The 15325-nt window shown below is 46.6% G+C and overlaps 1 protein-coding gene across 1 annotated transcript in view; it reads right to left on the minus strand.

Annotated features, from left to right (window-relative positions):
• Positions 1-1294: 1294 nt before the first annotated feature.
• The window catches only part of lrrk1 (leucine-rich repeat kinase 1), a 47078-nt gene continuing 33047 nt past the window's right edge, over positions 1295-15325 (minus strand). Inside the window, 10 exon segments of the mRNA XM_070901795.1 lie at positions 1295-1487; positions 5163-5264; positions 5830-6273; positions 7284-7498; positions 7589-7786; positions 8545-8661; positions 9455-9572; positions 9822-9973; positions 10427-10621; positions 15139-15276. Coding sequence (XP_070757896.1) covers positions 1310-1487; positions 5163-5264; positions 5830-6273; positions 7284-7498; positions 7589-7786; positions 8545-8661; positions 9455-9572; positions 9822-9973; positions 10427-10621; positions 15139-15276 — 1857 coding nt within the window. The 3' untranslated portion in view covers positions 1295-1309.

A 15325-nucleotide genomic window follows, 5' to 3' on the forward strand; every position in this document is an offset into this window, starting at 1 on the left:
AGGCCACGGCGCGGCAGCTCTTCCACACAACAATTCAAACAAAAGAAGCCATAGCAGTTGGAGGCCGCACGAAGCACGTCCCTGAAACTCTGAAGGAATCCAGTGTGCCGGAGCCTGGCGTGGCGGCTGGGTGTGGTGCCGTCTGTTGATCCGGAGCGGCATCAGGAGAGAAGTGAACTCCTTGCTCCTCAAGAAGGGACCTTCCTTCCGCCATCATTTACATTCCCAAGACACCCTGATCCACCCGTGGTCGGTTTGGGGCGACGTGCTCACGTCATCAGCCCTCGACCGGTGGCTAAAAAGTAAAAGGTCTTTCGTACCCTCGCTCACGTGAGATTTTTTTGAATGAATGACCCAATGTTGCCTTCTACATTATGTCAAATTATGTGCACATGCGCCTGCCTCTGTCCTCTGGCATCATGTCCAGCACTGTTCCCGTTTCCTGTGAATCCCTTGTGCCTGAGGGGGGAAACGTGAACCCCTGTGTAGGACCACTACATAGTGCTACTTCATAGAGAGCGCGTTTCATCTTCTCGGAGGTGCAGATGCTAGTGGAGTCAAGCGAGGAACACACTGTGGAGTCCAAAGCCAGAATGGAGCTCCGTTTAAAAAAAAAATAAAAAATAAAATAAAATTGTGGTCTTTTCTCCGTAGGAACCTGCCAAAAGCACTAGGTTTTGATGGCAAAGGCTGGGAACCACTGGCCCGTTGCATAATGTCGCATTGAACACAGATGTTGGTTTGTTGCTTACGGGCCACTCTGGTAACAATGAGGGCCGCGGCTGGCATGCAGATTCACATGGCACGGTTTAGGGATAAAATGTGCCGGGAGAGAGAGGAACGCTGTGTTCCGAGTGTGCGGCAGCGTCAGTGTCACCGCCATCCAGCCGTCTACAACCTGCTGTTTGTTTGTTTCAAGAGCACAGCTGTTTCTGAGCAGCGCCGGCTTGGCTCCGATGGCGCTTCGTTTGAAAATCCGTCCCCCCCCCCCCCATCTGGGGCGTCACCACCGGAGAGCACAAAGTCTTAGATTGGGATAGTTAAATGAAGGATTGGAGTCCGGCGCAAACAATCCAGCCACATCTTGAACCTGAATCCCAGTCATACCAAACCGGCTGACAGACAGGCCAAACGTGTTCATATAGCACTAAATATGAAAATGATATTAGCGTTTCGGCAGCCCCTACCCCCCCCCCCCCCCCCCCCCCCACGTTCTGAACACTGGCAGTCTGTCGTGCGTCTTCCCCCCTCCTCGGCTCGCCCCTCATACAGAGCGGCGATTCTGCACCTCGCCGCCGCAGCACAACGGCTACCTTCTTTTCCTCATGCTGGTCTCCAAGCGGCCCAGCTCCTCGTAGGACCGGTAGAAGACTTCCAGCTCGCGGCAGCCCCAGCCCCTCCAGACACACAGGCACCACTCCATGTTTTCCTTATGAAAGCCACATACAACTGTGTCCCTTGCCACCAGTGCTGCTTCCTCCAGGATCCTGAGAGAAAGAGAGAGAAGGGGGGGTGAGAGCCGCGATGAAGACATCGACCTGCGAGGGAAAAGGGATGCGATGCAGGGAAGGAGCTAGAGTCGGTGGCACATCTCCGTGCACTGTAATTAGCTCTTCCTAGTAGCTAGCAGGCAGTTCCAGGAAAGCGGTTCCCTGGAAAGTCACTGAGGATACTGAATGCACTGTTCACACAGTCCGCACAGAAGTTACTATTTGCTCAAGTGCTGGTAAAGAACTAAATTCCTGCATTTCGCCGCTCCTAAAATGTGTACTCCAAAGCTCCTTTCCCCTGGGGGGGGGGGGGGGGGGGGGGTAAAATGGATCACAGAACAATGTTAAAGAATGGGACAACTTTTAAACTCGCTCTAATTTATGGAGGCCGTGACACAAAGCATTTTGGGAGGAGGGAAGGCTTCGGGCGACCCTGTGTCCTGAACTCATGAGCTCAGCCACCCCAGCGCAACCCCCGAATTATCTTCTTCCATTGTCGTGTTTATCTCTCTGGGGTGTATCATTACCCCCCCCCCCCCCCCCACCCCCGTGCCCTGCGACGTCGCCAAGAGCCTTAAGACATTGAACCCAAACAAGAGCTAACGGACACATTCGATAAGAACTCGGGGTTTAATACATTTGTAACGGAGTGAAACTCTCCAATCAGAGGCAGCGTTACGTTCCGGATCGTTACAGCTGCAGAACAACAGGACGGGCCGCTATGCAATCTAAATCAAGCCCTACAGGCCTGACGACCCCCCCCTCCAGTGACCCGAGTGACCCTGTTACAGGTGCACTGTGTAATGACTGCTTATTAAAACGGACCCTGTTTTGGGTGGCCCTTTTATTGCCCGTCGCTAAAAGACCAGGCCCCTTTGTGGAAGCTCGCACACAGAAGTCCTTTCTGCAAAGGACCAGCTGCTGGCGTCTTTACAGGAATAATTACAGACTCAGCGAAGCACCATAAATACATGATGAGGGATCTTGCTTTAAGCTTTATCGAGGCTGCATCAGTATATTAATATAGAAAGAGAAGCTACTCTTGTGGAATCAGAAAATGAACGTTTTCTTCAAAATGAAAAAAGGCGGAAATGAGCATAATAGGTCCCCTTTAAGGGGGCCGAGCTGGGACTGAGGGCAGGGGCTCGGATCAAGAACATGAGACTTTACAGAAAGTCTCTTGTACTATGGGGTTTCATTTTGCCAGAATAAATGTGCAGTTGATTTTGGCTGAGTACATCTTATTATACAATATGTTTGGTGGTTAGCACTGCTGCAGGTGGAGGTGGAGGTGGAGGGGTCGGGACCAGGTGCTGGAGCTGGTCCAAAGGGGTAACTGGAGGTAGGGCATGCCGTAGCCACAGGGGGCAGGGCTGAATGGCGCAATCGGTTGTGCGGCATACGTTTAGGACACATAAAAACACAGGTCACATAACATTAAAACAGTGTAAATAACCTTTTTCCTCTAAGAGTTTAGGAGGGACATGTCAGAAGGAGTGCTCAGACCAGACGGCAGAAACTGAAACGATTGATGTAAAAGAGTGCGAACAATCAGACAGGACGGATTCTGCTTTCTTATTTAACTCTTTGTTGTAAAGAGTTTCCCCCATGCGGCGCCGGTTATTTAGCAGCAGACACCGATCACCTTATGACGTACATTTTTGTATTTTACCGTGAGGGATTGAAAAAGAGAGACGCTGCTGGCTTTTTTTTCTCTGCACGCCATCGTCGGCGTCACTCACGAATGTCAGTTTATTGTGTAGTATAGTACCCCAAACACTTGTAGGACTCCGTCGTTTCTATATTCTGTCCGTCAATCACTGTACTGTCGGGAGAGGGGCGAGGACATCCAAAATCAATGCACATGTCCTCGGTCTTTGAACCGGTGGACAATGTGTCAGAGTGTGGCGTGACGAGGAGGACGACGATGAATAATTTGACATCTTTCACAAGAAGAACTGCTTCCCCTGACCTCTGGGTCATGAACAGGTCATGAACAGGTCCTGCTGGGGACTCAGCGATGACACCAACGGAAAGCTTAATGATAGCTGGCCAAATTTACGACGGGCTGCTTTTAAGACGAGTGTCCCGGCCTCAGGATGATCGCCGGACTTCGTCAAGAACTCGCACAAGAACAGAGGAACTGACTTTGCAATGATCCCAAATCTAATTTACACTAATTGCTATGCGCTGTTTAATTCCCCCGATAGGAAGAGTGTGAAGGTTTTATTTAGCTAATGAAGCAGGAAAACGTGACCATGTATTTACATAACAAATGAACTGATCGTATCTTGTAATGAAAGAAAATGTCAGTTAAAATGCTAAATCTCACATTCCCCACGGAGTGCATGTCTGTCTATATATACACATACACTGCTTAGCAAATTTATTAGACCAAATGAGAAAACAAATATTTTAGAAATCTGTCAAAAACTAAAAATTGTATTGTTATTTATTAGGCAAAGAACAAACTGGAACAACTAAATAGTCCTTATTCACATATATATTTTGTACGACCTCCTTTGGCCCTGATAACAGCTTGCATTCTCGCAACCACAAAACAAATGTTTCTGTTCAGGAATGCAAGTAAATAACTGTAATTCAGCATCTCAATCAAAAAATAATAATGTGCTTTACTGTTTTTTTCTGCTTTTTTTGTAAAACAGTAAATTTGAGAATTCATGGATAACAACAATAAGTATATTTTAGCATTAAAGAGATCACTTTGAGTAAAGAGCTTGGCTTGCACATACTGGTGGATTAACCATTACAGAAACATCAGCAATACTGTTCATTTAGGGCAGCAGGGGTAAACACCTTACACTGGGTGGGGGTCTAATACATTTGTTAAGCACTGTATATATATATACATATATATATATACGCATATATACATATACACATATATACATACATATGCATATGTATACACACACACACACACACACATACATATATATAGACATAATTGGTAAAAACAATTAAATAATAAAGAAATAAATATATAACTGCCATTTAAACCTGGATTTAACAACCTTTATATAACATGTTGGGTATCATTGTGCAGCAGAGGAAGCCACGCTATTAAACATGGAAGCGTTAGACATGTGGTAAATTGAATTATATAAATTAATCCTTTAGAAAAGGAATTGGAACAAAGAAGACAGAAGAGATCTAGGGTGGGAGGGGCGAAGTTTTGTGCCTTTCGTGCCTGGCTACAGAGCTCTGCGAGCGCAGCCCAGAAGATAGCTGCCTGCCCCCTGAATCTCAGCTGCAATCACGAGCCCAACTGTCTGAAAGAAGCCTGCCAGCGACTGGTTTAAAGAAAAACAATAAAAAGCCAGAGAGACCCCCCACCCCACCCCCCGTCCCAGAATGATAATGGGTTGAGAAATGATTTCACTCTTCAGCTTCCCACTGACCTCTCGGCTGCTTGCGTTTGCGAGTCCCACTGTTGCTATCACTATTATTAGTCACATTTCTGTTATTGCTACAGTTGACGTTGTTATTGTTGGTCACATTCCTGTTATTATAGTGATCTGGCGCTACACAAATAACATGAAATTCAAACCGAGCATGGTGATGCTGTATCTTCTGCGCAGAGCCGAGCCTACTAACAACAACAACAACAACAACTGCGACTCTGGCGCTCTTTACAGGAAATGAGCTCACCCCAAAGACGAGCGTCCCGGCGGGCTGAGGACAGCGATGACGCGACCCCTCAGCTGATCGGCATGTGACTGCATTTCGATGACCATCACGTCTCCTCCACGCCTGCCAAACAACGAACACACATGTACACAGCACAGTCGCGGTGAACGTGAGCACGTGCAGCTAGTTCTAACGCAAGTCTTCAGCAATTGTAGATACATGCGTCACTTCATTTATGTGGCTGTAAATACTAACTGGAGGGGGGAACTGTTGTGCAGCTGACAAAACTAGCTGACATGTGACACATTTAGAGTGAGTGCGGAGGTGAATATAGTGAGTACGGCAGTTAATATGGACTATGGCCAACATATCTGACCTGGCGTTTTAGTCAAATGTTGTCATGCTGTAATTACGACGTGCGTTTAGAGAAAATGGTACGCGGAATTGCATACAAATTACATTCATAGCCTTGTGGACATTAAATTACTAATTATTAATTAATTACAAAGGATTGCCAGCCTGTTATTTCTGAAAGTTCTGTTACAGTGACTCACTATTTGCAGTGTTTATTGCAGCGGATTGACACATCCCTTAAGTCTTAATGGTGCAAGGATATAATCTCATAAACATGGTGCGTAAGATTTTGCAAGAATACTTATATGTTCAGCAGGTGTGCGGCATTATGTACCTGGGGATCCACAGAGTTCCGTTCACTGGCAGCACAGTGAAGGCTCGCAGCTGAGGCGGCGTGGGGTTCGCGGCCTCTGCAGAGTCCAGGTCAGACTCAGTAACATGGCGCTGGTGCCAGCTGGTCTCCTCCGCCTGCTCTGCAGGCGGTGGCGCGCTGCCGCAGCTGGCTAATGAGTCGGGGCCCGCGGCGCTGGAGCAGTCTGACCCCAGCGGCTCCAGGGAGCAGTTGGACGATATGGAGCAGTAGTCTGTCAGCGAATCCTGGTGCTGGATGATCTGAGTGCCAGCCTCCTCACTGTAGATCAGCGTCACTTCTCCATTAATACATTCCAGCGCCTTTTCTTCGCCTGTGGCCTCGGGGGGGTCAGGGGTTGTCGCGGCGCTGACCGCTGCAGGCCTCTGCACAGTGAAGACGTCCCGTAGAGGGTTGCTGTCCCCGCAGCTGAAACCAGGACACGATCTCAAAAAAACAGCCACTCAAAGCAACACTCAATTATGTTTTAGCTGGGGGCATGAGCCGCTTTATCAGACGTTCTAATTAGCATTCGCTAGCCAACCTGAAGTAACAAAGAGGAAGGTCAGAAACTGCTCGAACATCATCATCATGTCAGGTTTACTCATACAGCTCAGAGCTCTTAATGGACCTCACAGACCCACGTCAGGAATGTTTCCAAACTCAGCTCAGCGCTCCGGGAACACAAAAAACACCTTTAACACATAGAGAAACCTCCAGGGAGGCAATTTAAAGAAAGATCCATGGACATGGACAGCTAAGGAGCTGAAGATAGAGAAGAAAAATTACACAAACACAATTTTAGGAGTGAATCCATTGAACCCAAAAACAGGTTTATAATACGCTAGTGTTTTAAATTCAACATACATAAGTCCCTCAAACTAGAAGAAACTGAAAGCTGAAAGACATTTTGGGAAATACGCTTATTCTCTTTCTTGCTAAGAGTTACATAAGGTAACAAACAAAAGGGGCCCCCAGGGGTGTTTCATCAAGCGAGACTACCATTTAACCACGCTTATTTCAGTCAAAATCAGTAAAAAGGCTCATTTTCAGGAAGGGAGCCAATCTTGCCACCGAATGGAGGCTATTATGTCACTTGTATGTTGTTTAATAGTGTGTTGCATCTCCTACGTCTACGTTTCTATGTTGATTATTTGAAGTAAGTCAGTCATGTGGGACTTGAACCCAGCATGAGATGACTACAAGACAAACTGAGCTAACAGAGGTTTGAGTTCTGCCACAATTAGGCAGCATCAGCCTGCCTAATGTCTTCTACTTACAAGGCATGGCAGAATTAATCACAAATGAGCATACTGATTCACTTTTTCAGGTAGCGAAAGCACTAAAAACTTAGACTGATGAACAATTATTGTCTTAAATCCTATACCTGACGACGACGCTTCCCCTGTGGCCGTCCCGTACATTAAGGCTCCACTCACCAGTACTTGGCACAGAGCTGGTAGGAGGCAGCGTGGTAGAGCAGCAGGGTGTTGATGTGGTCATCCATGGTCCAGACTGCCTCCTCCCCCCACAGGCTGAAGCTGGTTGCCATGGATATGATGGAGGACGGCGGGTTGTAGAGCTCCAGCCTTCGCACCGCCCGGAGACTCTGGCAGTCGATGACCAGCACGCCCGGACCGTTGGAGAACCATAACTGATAAAGACACGGTACCGGGGAAGGGACAACTTTATCCCCCAACCTTATCAAACATGGCTTCATGGCGTGACTTTATTATCTGCTCACCTGGGAGCCACTGCTGACCAGAGCCATGCTCCTGACCGGGTAGGGCCTCTGCCTGGGATCGGAGTCCTTCAGACCGAACACCGTCTTGTTGAGGGTATGCGAACACAGGTAGGTCTCCCCCTCCAGAGGAAGGTCGTCCAGCAAGCTGTACACTGCCATCAGGCCGTCAGACATCCCCGCAAACACTCTGCCCAGGCTCTTGACGAAGAGGTGGGGAAGAGAGGTCTTTCTTTCAGCTTGCACTCTTACACACCCGAGTGGAAGCCTTGTTTGATACAAAGTAGACGACCTACAGTACGGCTACTTATGAATGTAGACACGTTTCTGCGTAAAAGGGCCCCGCACATCTTGCGTAAAAAAAAAGTAGAAATACAAGACTGGCATCTGTGGCACATACGGACCACCACAGCCACCGGTTTGTGGACTACCCGTTTCGAAGCCTCGAGTTTGGCATTTTGGCCGTGCTTTTTTTGGAACCAGAACTGACCATATGTGGACAAGGGGGTGGAGCCGGGGACCCGCGAACCTGAAAGACAATAGGCCCACCTATACCGGCAACCTGACCTGCACCTGGCTCCCGGCTACGCCGTTTAATAATCCCGTTTGCCCTCGGGTCCTCCGATTCCTCCCTCTTCATGCTATTTCCTGTACTGTTGTCACGTGTGAACCCCCCCCCATTACATTGTAATCATTGTACAGTATCAGCCTTATACATATCATTACATTCTCTGGTGATATGAACTGCTTTTGTTGCTGGTTAGCTCATTAAAAAGAGATTATCACATGTCATTCCAGGCTGGAGAGGCGACCACATCAGGTTTTTTTTTTAAACATTTATCCCAAATAGCTGCTGGGCTCTGACGGATCTTGAGTTCTGTCTTATGAACAAACACAGCATGCGAGAGTGTGTGTGTGTGTGTGTGTGTGTGTGTGTGTGTGTTGAGATGTGAGCTGACCTGTTCCCTTGCCGCAACAGGCAACAGGCAGGTGATGACGGCCGGACAGGAGAACCGTTTCTGGGGTTGACTGAGTGGACACATGTCCTTCAGACTGTAGATGAACACCTCCTGCTCCTGACATGCAAACAACAACGACAACGAACACATTTTTTTTGTGTAAAAGCATGCAACAAGGCGGAGAATAATCCTGTTTACAACATTATTCATTCATGCATTTTCTCTAAAAAAGGATGTTGGGTCAAGACACTTGCAACATAACGTCAGGTTGGTCGAGGTTCCTAAAATACTTTCAAGGCTTTGAGAGGCTCAGATGAATCTCAATCTCACATCGGCGTGTTCAGAATGGGATTATTACAATGACATTACATAATTACAATTAGAAAATACACCCACCAACACTTTTAAAGCTCACTAATTTACACACGATACCCGTTTGTTCAGTCTGTTTGTGGATTTTGGGGGGAACTATGCTGAACTCGTTCTTTAATCTTGATGCAAACTACAAAATATCAGATTACTTAACCAACAGGCGGCGTTTGAGAGCGCTCTCCGCTCTCATTACAAAGCTAAACTTTGTCCATGTGATTTTCAACCTGAACTCTTCCCTGAACACTGGTCCTAATGTCAGCTGCCAGGATTTTTGACAGCTGATAGAACAACTGATCGCGATATTCACAGACACAATTACAACAAATCAAATTCAAATTCAATTGTTTTCCAGGATATTTCTATGATCCCCCCCCCACCCCCCCCCCCCATTTTTCTGTGAAGCCGCATTGAAGAAGCTCATCCTAACTTTAAGGCGTATGGCCGAACACGTACTGTTATGTAAATAGGAATCAAGTGGAAAAGAATGTGTGGAAATGGTGATTGTGATTTCAGGTGGTGTCGGCTGGGCGGTGTGTACCTCAGAGGCCATCCACAGAGTGTTACCCATCTTCATCTGGCAGCTAATCCTGCTGCCTGGACAGGACATCCTCTTCACCTCCACCTGGCCCTTCTCCACATTCACCACACTGTAGTTCCTTCACACCACACAACAGCAATAACCACACACACACACACACACACACACACACACACACACACACACACACACACAGACACAGACACTGATTCCAGATCTTTTCCCCCACAGGAATGTAGATATTAATACTGAGTTTGTCACGTAGTCTGAATGGAAAAAATGTATGACTAATAAGCGAAAGATGTTTTCATGCGTTGAAAGCCAAATGCAAAGCAGTTGTCAGCAGACTAAAAGAGTTGAAACAAACCTGTCATCTTTGTCTCCACTCCAGAACACAGCGCTGTGTCCCTGCAGCTGGGACAGGAAGAGCTGCGAGTGGCTGTCACAGGACAACATGTACCTGAGGCAGGGGAAGCTGGGCTCCTGCATTTGCCTCACACACTGCATGGCTACCGGCCTCTGTGCGCGCACACACACACACACACACACACACACACACACACACACAGACACACACTTATCTTAACTTAACTTTGATCTGGATCAATTGGGCTTAAACCACCCTCCCTGCTAACGCCGTCCTGAGGAGGGCTGCAGACAAGACAATGCTACCTCCCTAGTGTTTTTAGCTTCCAGTGAGGAGCTAAACCGGGACGGTGTACTGCATGGAAGGTTCACATGGTCCCATGTGACGAGGGCATGATCCCTCATAGGCTTCTCACCCGCAAACATGACCAGTTTTATTCAGTGGAACTCATGACCAAGCCGTAGGTCTGATGAGAATTTTTGGTCTTTTCATTGGTTACCAGCTTAACCACTACTCTAGCCACGCTGTGAACAGCACAGGTAATCAATCAAACAGGGAGACCTGCGTGTTTTTGATCAATCGGCGTGTCAAGCAGGGAGGCTCACCTTCTCGGGCTTGGTGTCCCAGCATTCAGTCAGCAAGCTGTGGAGGCAGCAGAACTGAACCTCCTCCGGGCTGCCTAGCGCTGGCCGGATGCCTTTGGAGAGCTTCTTCGCTATCTGGAGCTGGTGTTGTCCCAGCGCCGGCCTCCGCCCCGACAGCAGCTCATACAGCACCATGCCATAGGAGAACATGTCCACCTTTGGGCCGTGATGAGGAGAGAGAGAAAAAACGGGACAGAGGGGGTTTCAGAGTTACATCCTCGAAATATAGTCCTTGGATCTAAATGAGTGTGTGGCTTGAGGTAGGTTATGCACATGTACAAGAATGTAGATGAAATAAAAGACAAAGATGAAACTGATCCCTGTGTGGGGGCATTTGGGCATAGCAAAAGGAAACAGGAATATGAGGAATCCAGTTAAAGAAGAGGGTCAAACACGTCACACTGAGAAACGGGTGTAAATCATACACACATATATGAAGTAAAAGCTGAAGGGAAACTATAATCCAGTACTTTTCAACATGTGACTGTGGGGAGGAGGCGGACGACAGGGATTGCTTGACTTTTACTGATAATGACCATGGAGACAGTCCATTGACAGATACTCCACAGCAACACCACTCTGGCTTATCTTGGTATAGTCTTATCTTATGTCTCTCTCTCTCTCTCTCTCTTTCTCTCAACCCAACCAGTCAAAGCAGATGACCGCCCACCTAGAGTCCTGGTTCTGCTCGAAGGTGAGTTTTTCCTCGCCACTGTCGCCAAAGTGCTTGCTCATGGTGGGAACTGTCGGGTCGCTTCATCTCGTGCCGTGGATTTTTGCTCATCTTGTTTGCAACCCTCGACTCCAAAGAGCACCTCTGTTCAGTAAGTAACCTTTTGTTTATAGAGCGAAGACGAACTCCGGTGGGTTCCTATCTCTGAGTGGTCGCAGATAGTGACTGGGGGGGGGGACTCCCACGGAATAACAGGCAAACAGCAGTGCAATGCGAAAAGCACTCAACTACTTCTGTGGTGACATCACTTGGTGGTCACTCCAGATATACTTGATCTGATTATACTTGGCCTGTGGTATGCTATGGCGTAGCAGGGGCTATGGAAGACGATGGCATATTCATATAAGGAAGTCCTCCAGGCCTCAATTTTTTTTTATCCTTGCTGGTAAACAATGAGACTCTATACTCTTGTATTAATATTGTAGGTGTGAACTAATGTGGCATGATAAGCTGTTGTATTATATACAGTTGAGAGGCAAATTAAAGGGAAAAAGCTGCACCGTGGAGTGGATGAATGAAGGAGTCTCTGTCTGTCTGTATGTCGGTTTTCTCGAGGACCGTTCATGCTGATAGGCTTCACACTCGGCGGCTGTGTTGCTGAGGACCCAAGGGAGTGCGGTGTCGAGTGTGAAGGCGATCAGATGAAGCAATCATTCCCGAGCGGCCGCGTGCTCCGAAATGAATCTCGACACAGCTGCTATGTACTAAACAAGGGTTGTTCGGGAGTGTTCAGGCCAACCTCATTTTTGGATCAGGTCTAATTATCCTTGGGTCCCTTTAGGATTGGGTCCCTTTAGTGAATGAATGTCAATGCGTGTTTTTCTTCTATTAGATGGATGACATTATGGCAACCTGAATTAGCTAAACCGGGTTTGAAGAATAGGGGCATTGCAACACGTAATTGGCAGTGCAGACTATATGGTCTCAAAATGAAATGCAACCTTGTAAAATCTTTTACGAAAAAAACACTGCACATTTCTAGACCACACTCTTCACTCCCTCATTACATTCAAACTGCAATAAACAATCCATGTTTTGGATTATTAATCTCGTCACTCGGCAGTGTTGATATCATCCAAGCCTATAAACAAACATCTTGCGACAGCGTCCTGGTAGCATTGCTGTGTATTGTCCAGATCCTCAACTGACAGATACTTCCATTTCTCGCCAAGATACTCACAGCTGGCAAACACATTAACATCACATTCATTTTCTTGCAATACTCTTCATTTCTTCAGGAGTCTCGGTCTGTAACCATAAGCCTCAGAAGTCTTTTCCTGGATTATGTGAGTCCGGACGAAATCTGTCCATATAAGCCATGCCCGTTTGCATCTAGAGCAATTTTCCGATCTCCCAATTTTCACTACTATAAATTTGAGCAATCATTACCAAATTTGGTATGGAACATCTGTCGGGGTTGTGGTTGGTTGTGAGCCCAAATTTGAAGTCAATAGTAAAAATCCTTGAAAAGCCATTTAAAGTGTAGTACACCCCTTATAGGGGGCACTGTAACTATGAATGATACATGCCACATAGGTTTGATCAGGAATGGTCCTTCAGTAACCAAATGAAGCAGATTTATGTAGTTTGTGTTGATTGGCCATTCACAGCTCATATCTTTTGCTGATGGAGTTGTGAACATGCCGATGTGGTTTTATGGCCACACCTGGAAGAGATGCAATGGCGCTGTGTTTGGAGATCTCCCATCTTGGTGATACTCCACATACTCCAGATGCAGGGTGAAGGTATATAAATGCTCTGAGTAAGTTACATTTACCGCTACAACGATCAGTTGGTTCATCGATTTAGTCAACTGACAGAAAACCAGTCAACAATGTTGTGAATCCATTCATCATTTAAACGCACAGTATGTCATTTTCTGGTGCTACGGGTCTCTCAATCACAACAACAACAAAAGATGGTGTTTTGGGACGTTGCGAAGTAGAAAAGGGATTTGAGTTGGGAGTTGTTGTCTTCACCACCAGTGTCGTCATTGCAGTCAGCTTCTCCCGGTCATGATTCCTTCTGTGGTCCTCGTTCAGGGAGGTTTTTACCGGGAGCTCGAACTATCCACAGAGGCCTCCTCCTCTCCAAAACCAATGGACAAGGTGTAAAAACACTGAATGAAGCAGTTTCACCTAAAACGTTTCACAGACGCTGTTCAGCGGACACAGGACGCCCCCAGAGGGGCTTGGAACTGAGCTGCCGCTAACGTTTGCTCACCTTGTTTCTCTGTTGCAATTGTAATCAGGGTTCCCACACCTTTTTAATTTAAAAATGGCTTAAAATGGCCGTTTTTTCTAGCTCTTTTACAGACTGTGATTATTGAAAAACAATCTACAGATAAAATGATGAGTCATTTTCAATTGTAGTCCTGGTCCTGGCCCTTATCCATGCTGGGCTGGATATCTAACCTCAGTACTTTTATGGTACCAACTGGAATGTGTCAAAAGCTGTCAAGCACTGAAAGCTGGCATCGAGCGTTCTCTGCTTGTGTTTGGAGCATACGTACACAATAAAACAATCCATAAAAAAAGTTATGTGCAATAAAGTGGGAAGGAGTATTGAACACATCAACTGAAAAGTATTTAACAAGACGCTTCAAGTCTTGTGACTTCTTTTTCTCTTCTCGGTGCTGGCTTGGTGTATCCGGTACCTTCTACCCGACCGCAGCAGGGAGAAAAGGCCGTTACAGCCTGGTAACAAATCATTGGCTTACTTGCATTCAGAGGTCGGTAAGTCTTTTTCAAAGGGTGTAAGTACTAACATGCACTAACCCAGCTGATACTAATTAGTGGAGTCAGCTGGATTAGTGCTTTTTCTTACTATGTGTTCAGTACTTCCTGTGTCATTCCCCTTTATTGCACGTAACCTTTTTTTTTAATGAATTAGAATGTTACGATTCCTTTACCTGTGTAGTTCTATTTAATATCAATGTCTGCATCAGAAATATGTTTAATGTGTTTAGTGTTGAATACTTTGCCACTGTATGTACAGCTTTCCCTTCCTGCTTTGCCGTTAAAACAAACATGTGCTACTAATCAGACAGTAAGGCAACATGCCGCAGAGAGGGAGTCGCCGGTCAAAACAATCAGCCTGTAAAACTGTAAATCCTCTGGAGTGCCGTGTAAAACAAATACCGAGGCAGGGGCAGCTCCTTAACACCTTGCGATCAAACAGGAGACCACGGACCGACAGATCAGAGTCCAGTTTAATTCCTGCCACAGTACGGCACTCCCCCATGCTGTGCATATATTGCAAGTTAGTGGGTCACGTGGATTTAAGCACTTCAGTTATTGCCCTCTATTATTAATTCAACATGTGTCCCATGTTAGGATCAAGTGCCTCGATAAAAGACTTCCATATGTAATGGAGGAGAAGGAAAAATGGATCCCAGGGGTAACAGAGCAGAGTGGCGGATTGGAGGATGTGGCGGCCTTTGGAAGAAACCCCCAGTTGAGTTTGTCTTGAGCTAATCCTTCTGTCTTCAGTTTGGGAATGCAGACCACGAGAGGGGCTGACATCAAGTGAATAAGCCTCATGGAGGACAGGGACATTAGCCCGTCTCGTTTGGTCCCAGTAAATGTGATAAAACTTAAAAGGCCTAAAGCTCTGTAGTCGATTATATCTTGTGTGCAAAGTTGATGTCCTGGTGGTGGTAAGCGTCCAGAATGGTAAGGGTTCAACCTCTGGGAAGCATGAATGTGCTGAGGGAATTTCACGGCAATCTGCAGTTCAGATCTCTCTTGGTTCATACAAGTTTTGGCCTGATTGTGGAGCTAGAGGAAAGGTCAGGGATACATTCATACATCTGTCCCATGTCCTATATGTACATTACGTACATCTAGCTGTGTAATACATATAGTCGACCTAACAAAGACACAAGATTCATAAAAAATGCTACGCAGGCTACACGGGTTGCGAAGAGGGGTGTCGGTACCTTTTCATCGTACACGATTCCTGGTCGGATCTCAGGAGCCTGGTAACCTGGGGTGCCCTCGACACCCAATGCCCCCTCATGGAAGGATTGACGAGAAATGCCGTAGTCCGACAGTTTAATGTTGATCGGATCCTGCACCTGGAAGAAGACACTGAATTAGATGATAGGAACAGGAACCCTGTCTGTT

This window comes from Enoplosus armatus, chromosome 1, assembly GCF_043641665.1.
Source record: "Enoplosus armatus isolate fEnoArm2 chromosome 1, fEnoArm2.hap1, whole genome shotgun sequence".
Taxonomy (NCBI): domain Eukaryota; kingdom Metazoa; phylum Chordata; class Actinopteri; order Centrarchiformes; family Enoplosidae; genus Enoplosus; species Enoplosus armatus.